We start from the raw sequence: 8,664 nt of genomic DNA, 5'->3' as shown, positions 1-8,664 counted from the left end.
CTTGGGGTGGCCCTGATGTGTCCAGGGACAGAGATGATGGGTGGGGGATATGCTGGGTGCCAGGTGGAGATGCAGGGATGTGCAGGCACTGGGGACATGATGGGTGAGAACGGGGATGCACGGATGGACTGGGGACGTGATGGGTGACGTGGTGGGACAGGGATGGACTGGGATCATGATGGGTGGTACATGGGGACAGACTGGGGATATGATGGGTGGCACATGGTGGGACAGGGACAGATGGGGGACATGATGGAGACAGACTGGGGATGTGATGGATGACACATGGTGACAGATTGGGGACATGATGGCTGACACATGGCAGGACGGGGATGGACTGGGGGCACAATGGGTGGCACAATCAGACAGACTGGGGACACAATGGGTGACGTGGGGACACAGGGATGGACTGGGGACATGATGGGTGGCACAGGGGGATGTGGGGATGGCTTGGGGACACAGTGCTGTTGTCCCCACATCCCCAGGCCTTGGGGTGGGGAGGGTAGGGGGAGAGGACATGATTGCCCCCCCCCCCGGGCCATTTTGGGGTCCCCATGTGTGTGTCCCCCAGCACAGAGGTTGGTTGCAGAAACACAACTTTATTCTCATCTCCTCCCGGGGGGGGGGGGGGGGGGGTATAAATAACGGGGGGGCTTAGTGCAAATGTGGGGCATCCCTACAAATAAATTACTAGCAGGGGGTGGGAGGGGGGACCCCACCCACCTTGGGAGGGTGTTGGGTCCTGCTGCCCCTCGTTGCCAGTCATGGGGGCAATGGTGTGACCCCCTCCCTGGGGTGGGGGGGAGCCTGGATGCCTGGGGTTTGTTCCCCCCCCTGTGCCTAGTGGTTGGGGGGGGCTATGTACGGGGGGGGTGTTGGGGGGGGTCGTTGTGTGTCCCACCCCCCCTGCTGTGGGGAAGGGGGGGGTGTCAAGTGCAAGAAGAGGGGGTGCTGGTGAGCCCGGGTGCCTGGATCCCCCCCTTGCTGGACGCCTGGGTCCCCTCTCAGGGGGGGGTCCCAGGGGGGGTGGCGGGGCACAGGCCGGTGGCACAGAGCAGCAGGCAGTCCTTGGTGGCACTGGGATGGGGGACCTGGGGACAGGGAGGGGGTCAGGGTGTGTGGCGGTGGCCCTGTCAACCCCCCCCCCCCGAGTCCCCTCTGGCTGCTGCACACACACACACACCCCCATTGGGGACCCCCTGATTTGGGGGTGGCCCTGGGGGGTGGGGTACAGGGATGGGGGGGGAACATGGCCTTGGGTGACAAATGGCAGTGAGAGGGGTGACACAGCCTGGGGGGGGTGATAGTGTCAGAGGTGGCACTTCCCCAGGGGGGTTTGGCAGTGCGGTGGAGGTGACAGCCGGGGGGGGGGCAGTGGTGGCGTGGTGGTCCCCTCCCTGGGCTAGTGGCCATGCCCAGGGGGTGGGGGGTTGTCCCAGCCTGGAGGGAGTGGCAGTGTTGGGGAGGTGACAGCAGCCTGCGCAGCCCCACGTACCCGGGCCCAGAGCAGGAGGCGCCAGGACAGGGGCACCCCCAGGGGGGAGTGGAAAAGCCGGGGGGGGGGGGGCCCTGCTGCCGGGCTGCGGAGAGAGCAGAGAGCGTCAGCAACCCCCAAAACCCCCCCCCCCCAACTCTTACGTCCGCCGAGGGCTCCACGGGGGGGGCCGTGATGGTGGAGGGCTGCCCCATGCCTCCTGCAAGGGAAATGGGGGGGCAGAATCAGGCCCTGACCCCCCCTCCCCAAATACCCTTTCTGGGGTGCGTTCCCCCCCCCCATTTTGAGAAGAGGGTGAGGCCCTGATCCCAACTTTTTTGCGACACCCCCCCCATTTTAGGGAGGGGACAAGGTCCTGGATCCCCTCCCAATACCCTTTTTTGGGGTGTCCCCCCCATTTTGGGGTGCAGATGAAGTCCTGCCCCCCCAATACTCTTTTGGGCCCCCCCCCCATTTTAGGGAGGGGGTGAGGCCCCTGATTCCCACCCCCCCATCCTGGGGACGGTTTCAGGGCTACCCAAGGGATTTGGGGGAGCTCGGGGGGGGCACAAAGGGCTTTGGGGGGGGTCAAGCTCTGCCAAGGGACTTTGGGGGGCCCTGGGGGGGGGACAAGTGATTTGGGGGTGGGTCTGAGGGGTGTTGGGGGCACCCAAGACATTTAAAGGGGACTAGAGAGGGTCCCTGGGGCAATATCGGGGAGGGGTCTGGGGGGGGGCCTTGCCTTCCTGCAGGGGGGGCCCTGGCCCCGGGGGGGTGCTCTGCAGCCGCTGCAGCTTTGCTTCCAGTTCCAGGTTGTGGCTCTCGGCCTCCTGCAGGCGCCTGGAGGGGTGTGTGGGTGTGTGTATGTCAGGTGGAGCCACCCCCCCCGTCGGTCCCCGATGTCCCTGCTCTATAGCACCCCCGGTACTGGTTGTCACCCAGGTGTCACTGCCCCGGTACCCAGTGTCACCCCCCCCCGTACTGTCTGTCTCCCATGTGTCACCCTCAACCACCACTACCCGCTGTCACCCCGCCCCCGGTCCCGCTGTCCCCGTGTCTCCCCCCTCCTCCCCGGTGGCCCCCCCCCCCCGTACCGGGCCAGCCCCTGCCCCGCCGCCCGCAGCAGCCCCAGCTCCCGCTCCAGCGCCGCCCGCCCACGCCGCTCCGCCGCCAGCGCCGCCCGCAGCTCCGCCTCCTCCGCCTCCGGCCCCGCCTCCGCCGCTACAGGCCACGCCTCCTCCAGCATCGGCCCCACCTCCTCGGGGGGCTCCGTGGGCGCCGCCGACGGCTCCTGCGGGAACCGCGTCTGCATGGGGACCCCCGGCCCGGACACTGACCTCCCTCGGGACCCCCCCCCGGGGCACCGGGACCCCCCCCGGACACTGGCCTCCCCCAGCCCGGGGCGCCGGGACCCTCGGGGATCGGGACCTCCAACCCCCCCCCGGCTTCCAGCACCGGGACACCCCCACATACCGGCTCCTCGGGGGGTGTCCGGGGGGTCTCCGTGCCCGGGGGGGCTGCACATCCAGGGGGTGGCGTCTGCGGGGGGGGGCCCGTGTCTGGGGAGGGGCCCTGGGATGGGGGGGGGCTCGTGGATGGGGGGGGCCCTTTTGGGGGTGGGGCACCCATGGGTGGGAGGGGCTCCGTGGATGGGGGGTGGGGGTTTTGTGGGGGAGCCCCCGTGGGGGAGGGGGACTCTTTTTGGGGGGGTGCTCCCATGGGTGGGGGTACCCCTGAAGGGGGGGGGGGCTCTTTTTGGGGGGGGTTGTCTGTGGGTTCAGTGGTCCCCACGGGTGGGGGGGTCCCCGTCTCCGGGGGGGGTCCCCCAGTCCCCCTCCAGCTCCATGGCCACATCCTGGTCCCACTCCTCCTCTTCCTCTTCATCCTCCTCCTCCTCCTCCTCCTCCTCCCTAGGGTGGGGGGGGACACACAAATGGGGGAGGTCACCTGGGGCCCCCCACAGGGACCCCCACCAGGGGACACCCAGGGGTTATCTCAGCCCCCCCCATTTCCCCAGTGCCCCCAGTTCCCCCCCCCGTTTTGTATGTCCCCCCAACACCGTTACCCCCAGCCCCCCCCGTCGTTCCCCCCGTGCTCACTCGGGGTCTCCACGGGCGTACGAGTACCCCACAAACGGGAGGTGCAGCCCCAGTTCGGGAGGGTCCCACGGCTCCCCCAGGGGTTCCTGGGGGGAGGGGGATGTTAGACGTGGGGGGGGGGGAGAGCACGGGGGGGGGGTTGGGGGCCCCAGTAGGGGCCAATGGGGGTTCCTGGCGGGATTGGGGGAGGTCCCAGGTGAGGCCAATGGGGGGGGGGGTCCGGGGTGAGGGGGTCCCATGGGGGGGTGAGCTGAGAGGGGCTCGTGGGGAGGGGAGGTGTCCCAAGGAGGGATTTCCATGAGAGGGATGTGTCAAGTGATGGGGGGTCCCATGGGGGGGGGAGTCCTGGGGGGGGCGTTCCCCGGGGGGGTTCAACGGATAGGGGGGTCCCGGAGTGCACAGGTCCCATGAGGGGGAGTGGGTCCGGGATGGGGTCCCGGGATAGGGGGGGTGTCCCATGGGCGGGAGTTTCATGAGGGGGGTTCCCGGAGGGGGGGATCAACGGATGGGGGGGGTCCCATGAGGGGTCCCCCGGGGGACGGACGAAGGACGGTCCCATGGGGGGGGGTCCCGGGGGGGTGGTGTTGCCACGAGGGGTTCCACCCGGGGCGGGGGCTGGGGAGGGAGGTCGCTGCCGGTGCCTTCCCCCCCCCCGCCCCGCACCGTCTGGCTGAGGCAGTCGTCGAGCACGTCGAAGTTGGAGGTGTCGGCGGCGCCGGCGGCGGCGGGGGCGAAGGGGGGGGCGGCGCGGCGGAGCGCGGCCCAGCGCAGCCCCGCGAACAGCGGCAGCCGCCGGAAGTCGCGAGCCCCGCCCCGCCCCAGGCGCGCCTCCCGCGCGCACAGCAGGCCCCGCACCAACGCCCGCGCCGCCGCCGGCACCCGCGGGCTCGCCCCCGCCGCCGGGGCCGCGCCCCCTCCCGCCGCCGGGGGCGGGTCGTCCGGCAGGTGCAGGTGGTCCTGGGGGCGGGGCCGGCATCAACCCCCGGTAACCCCCAGTAACCTCCCAGTGCCCCCCGTGCTTCCTAGTAACCTCCCAGTGCCTCCCAGTTAATGTCCCAGTAACCTCCCAGTGCCCCCCCAGTACCCCCCGTGCTTCCTAGTAACCTCCCAGTGCCTCCCAGTAACCCCCCAGTTCCCTCCCAGTGCCCTCCAGACCCCTCCCAGTGCCTCCCAGTTCCTTCCCAGTGCCCCCAGTTCCTCCCAGTTCCCTCCCAGTGCCCCCCCTGCACCTGGAAGTGGAGGATCTTGGCGTAGGTCTCAGGCAGGGACTCGGCAAAGAAGGGTGGCCTCCCAAAGAACATCTCATAGGCCAGTACTCCCAGTGCCCACCAGTCACACTCGGGGCCATAGGAGCAGGTGGGGTCCTCCACTGCCAGCAGCATCTCAGGGGACAAGTAGTCAGGAGTCCCCACAGCCACGGAGGAGCGCACCTGGGGTGGGGGGACATGGGGACAGAGGGGGGGGGCATTGGATAGTGTGGGGTGTTGGGACATGAGGGAGATGGGACATGGGGACATGAGGACTGGAGAGATGGGACATAGGGACCAGGGACACAGGGACATGGGGGAGATGGGACATGGGGACACAGGGAGATTGGAACTGGGGACATAACACGGGGATGGGGGAGGTGGGACATGGGGACATGAGGATTGGGGACATGGGGACACAGGACATGGGGACAGGGGGGTGTTGGATGGGGGACATGGGGTAGGGGAGGTGGAATGTGGGGACACAGGGACATTGGAACAGGGGACATGGGGACGGGAGATTCTCTGGGTCCTCATAGCAGGGTTGAGCTCCAGGTCACCCCCCTGTCCCCACTCACGGTGCCATCAGGCCCCAGCTTGAGGCAGGAGCCGAAGTCCCCGAGCCGGATGTGGCCCCAGCAGTCCAGGAGGATGTTGTCAGGTTTGATGTCCCTTGGGGGGGAGACAGGTGGCCTCTGTCACCCCGTGTGTCCCCCATGGCCCCTGGTCCCCCAGTCCTCCCCATGTCCCACATGTTGCCTGTGTGCCCCCCTGTCCCTCCATGTCCCCTTATGTCCCTCCATGTCCCCACTTGCCCCCCACATCCTCGTGTGCCCCCATGTCCTTCCTGTGTCCCCATGCTCCTCCTTTGTCCCCTCCACATCCCTCAGGTCTTCACCCATGTCCCCATCAGCTCCTCCTTGTGTCCCCAATCACCCCTATGTCCCCATACCCTGGTGTCCTCACCCCTTGTGCCATGTGTCCCCATGTGTCCCCGGCCCCATGTCATGTCCCCCCATATGTCCCCTGCATGTCCCCAGTCCCATGCCATGTCCCACCTGTGTCCCCCCGTGTGTCCCCAGCCCCATGCCATGTCCTCCTGTGTGTGTCCCCCCCCCCATGTCCCCAGCCCTGTGCCCACCGGTGGACGTAGCCCAGGCGGTGGACAGAGTCGATGGCCATCACCAGCTCGGCCAGGTAGAAGCGCGCCATGGCGAGGGGCAGCCGGTCCCCAAATTTGCTGAGCAGGGTCAGGAGGTCCCCCCCCACGTAGTACTCCATGACCAGGTACTGCAGGGGGGGGGACACAGGGGACAGGTGGGGCATGGGAACACGGGCATGGTACAGGAACAGGGGGATGGGGACATGGGACACAGGGATGGCATGGGGACACAGGGATGTGGGGATGGGGACACAGGGATGGCATGGGGACATGGGGATGGGATGGGGACACAGGGATGGCATGGGGACATGGGGACAGCATGGGGACATGGGGACGGCATGGGGATGATGTGGGGATGGGGACACAGGAGTGGCACAGGTACATGGGGATGGCATGGGGACATCAGGATGGCACAGGGACATGGGGATGGGGACACAGGGATGGGATGGGGACAGGAGATACAACCATGGCGTGGGGACTCAGCGGTGGCACAGGGATGGGGACACGGGGGTGGCATGGGGATATGCAGACATGGGGGCTCCCTGGAGGCACCCAGGGGTGCTGGAGGCTGTTCTCTGGGGACCACCAGGGCTGTCCCTGGGCGGGGGGGGGGGGGGTCCCATGGGGGGGATGTCCCCTCACCAGGCACTGGGGGTCCTGGAAGGCGAAGTGGAGGCGGGTGATCCAGCGCTGGTCCCCCCGCGCCAGCACCTCCCGCTCCTCCCGGAAACAGGACACCTGGGGACACGGACATGGGTGGCATTGGAGTCACCTCCCCCTCCCCCAGGGTCACCCCCAGGCACTGAGGTCACCTGCAAGGTCACCCCCCCTGTCTCAACCCCAGGCATTGGGGGTCAGGGTCAGCCCTAGGGACCCTGTGTCACTCCCCCCCCCAGTGCCACCCCTGTCCCCATCATCCCATGTCCCCTCTGGGTCCCCAGGACCCCCTTGTCCCCCTCCCTCTGTGTCTCCATGCCACACCCCACCCATGTCCCTGTGCCTCCCCCCGCATCCCCACCACCACCACCCCTGTGTGTCCCCCCCCGTGTCCCCTCACCTCTCCGTGCTGCAGCATGTCCCACTTGTTCATGATCTTCATGGCGTAGATCTGCCCTGACTCCTTCATCCGCACCACGGCCACCTGTGGGACCACCCACAGTGTCACCCGTGGTGTCACCCGTGGTGTCACCCATGTCACCCCCCCCCCTCCGGCCCCCCCCTCACCTCGCTGAAGGCCCCACGCCCGATCACCTTCAAGATCTCAAAGTCGCTTCGTTGCAACTGCAGCTCCTGCACCTGGGCGGCCACCGGCTCCGCTGGGGGGGGCACCCATGGGTGGGGGGGGTGTCAGCACCCGTGGGAGGCCAATTACCCCGGGGGGGGTGGATTTTGGGGAGAAGCTCAGATTTGGGGGTGCAATGGGGAAGCACAACCCCAATACAAGCCACTGGAGAATCCACTGCAGGGGGAGCTGGGGCATTGGGGGGGTTACATGGGGTTTGGGGGGAGTATTGGGGTACGGGGGGGGGTCTTGCCCAGGGTGGGGGGGTGCTTGGGGGTTTTGGGGGTGTCACTGGATCGGGGGGTGGGGCTGTTTTTTGGGGGGGGCTCTGGGGTTTTGGGGTGGCCTGTCGTCATGGGGGGGCTGATGGGATTTGGGGGTACCCTGGGGGAGGGGGAATCCCGGGGGGGGTCGGGAGAGGAGTTAAGGAGGGGGGGGCTCTGGGATTTGGAGGGTCCCAGGGAATTTGGGGGGGTCCTGGGGTGGGGGGGTGTCGGGGGGGGACGACAGTGGGGTTTGGGGAGGGAGGGGGAAGCCAGTGGGGGAGGTGACAGGTCCCGGGGGAGGGTGGCAGTCCCGGGGGGGTGGTGACACCCTCGGTGCCCCGGGGCGGGGGGGGCGGCCGCACACCCGCAGCCCATTTATGGCCGCGCAGCGATCAGCGCCCGCGGGGGGGGGGGGGGGCCGGGCCCGACGTGCCCAGAAAAGGAGCGGCGCCACCGGCCCCCCCCCCCTCCCAAAAGGGACCCTAGGCGTCCGGGACCCGCCCCCCGCCCCCCCCCCCCCCCCCCCCGGTACCGGATCACCACACACAGACACACCCGGTCCCACCGTCTTCCGTTGCCGGACCAGCCCCGGTACCGGACCGCCCGCCCTCCCCCGCTCCGGTCCTGCTCCCGTACCCGCCCCCCACCCCCGTACCGGAGTGCCCGGTCCCAGCCGTGCCCGTCCCGGTCCCGGACCCGGACCCGCCCAGTCCCGTACCTCCCGGTCCCGTACCCCCCCCCCATCCCGTCCCCGTTCCCTCCCCTCTCACCCCAGCTCAGAAAATCTCGGACGTGTCTCTCGCTCTCGCTCCCGTTCCCGTTGTTCCCGGTGTCCCGGTACCGGTGCCGTAGCCCCCCCGCCAGTCCCACCAGCAGATCCAGTAACGTCTCCAGTCCCAGTACCCCCCCCCGCCCCAGCGCCAGCGCCCGCAGCCGCTCCCGCCGCCCCGGGGGCGCCGCCATCGCCTCGGGCCCGTCCGCCCACCGGGAGGGGCGGGGGGGGGTGGCCACGGCCGGAGGAGCACCTACGGGGACGGGCAGTAAGCAGGAGCGTACCGGAGGGGGCTCACCCCCCTCCCCGGGGCCCCTTGAGCTAAATACGGGATACCCCCCCCCCCGGGGCACCAGGACATC

General features: G+C 68.8%; 1 protein-coding gene across 1 annotated transcript; it reads right to left on the bottom strand.

Annotated features, from left to right (window-relative positions):
* Positions 1 to 3,113: 3,113 nt before the first annotated feature.
* On the bottom strand, positions 3,114 to 8,523 carry LOC138683507 (myotonin-protein kinase-like). Its single transcript, XM_069775405.1, has 10 exons — positions 8,301 to 8,523; positions 7,207 to 7,298; positions 7,040 to 7,123; positions 6,625 to 6,720; positions 5,962 to 6,110; positions 5,399 to 5,492; positions 4,803 to 5,003; positions 4,237 to 4,530; positions 3,574 to 3,659; positions 3,114 to 3,384 (listed from the first exon to the last, which is right to left on the bottom strand). Exons 1-10 carry the CDS (start codon positions 8,491 to 8,493, stop codon positions 3,252 to 3,254), a joined length of 1,422 nt encoding a protein of 473 aa, XP_069631506.1. The 5' UTR covers positions 8,494 to 8,523; the 3' UTR covers positions 3,114 to 3,251.
* Positions 8,524 to 8,664: the final 141 nt, after the last annotated feature.

This window comes from Haliaeetus albicilla, chromosome W, assembly GCF_947461875.1.
Source record: "Haliaeetus albicilla chromosome W, bHalAlb1.1, whole genome shotgun sequence".
NCBI lineage: Eukaryota > Metazoa > Chordata > Aves > Accipitriformes > Accipitridae > Haliaeetus > Haliaeetus albicilla.
Note: the sequence above shows the minus strand (reverse complement) of the source record. Positions and strands in the feature narration are given on the sequence as shown.

Bases quoted from the DNA above. Each gene is read 5' to 3' on its own strand.
- LOC138683507 (XM_069775405.1), bottom strand. From the start codon at position 8,493: ATGGCGGCGCCCCCGGGGCGGCGGGAGCGGCTGCGGGCGCTGGCGCTG. The intron at 5,004-5,398 runs GTGAGTGGGGAC...CCCCCACCCCAG, and splicing joins AGCTGGGGCCTGATGGCACC to GTGCGCTCCTCCGTGGCTGT. The intron at 3,385-3,573 runs GTGAGCACGGGG...CCCCCACCCTAG, and splicing joins TACGCCCGTGGAGACCCCGA to GGAGGAGGAGGAGGAGGAGG.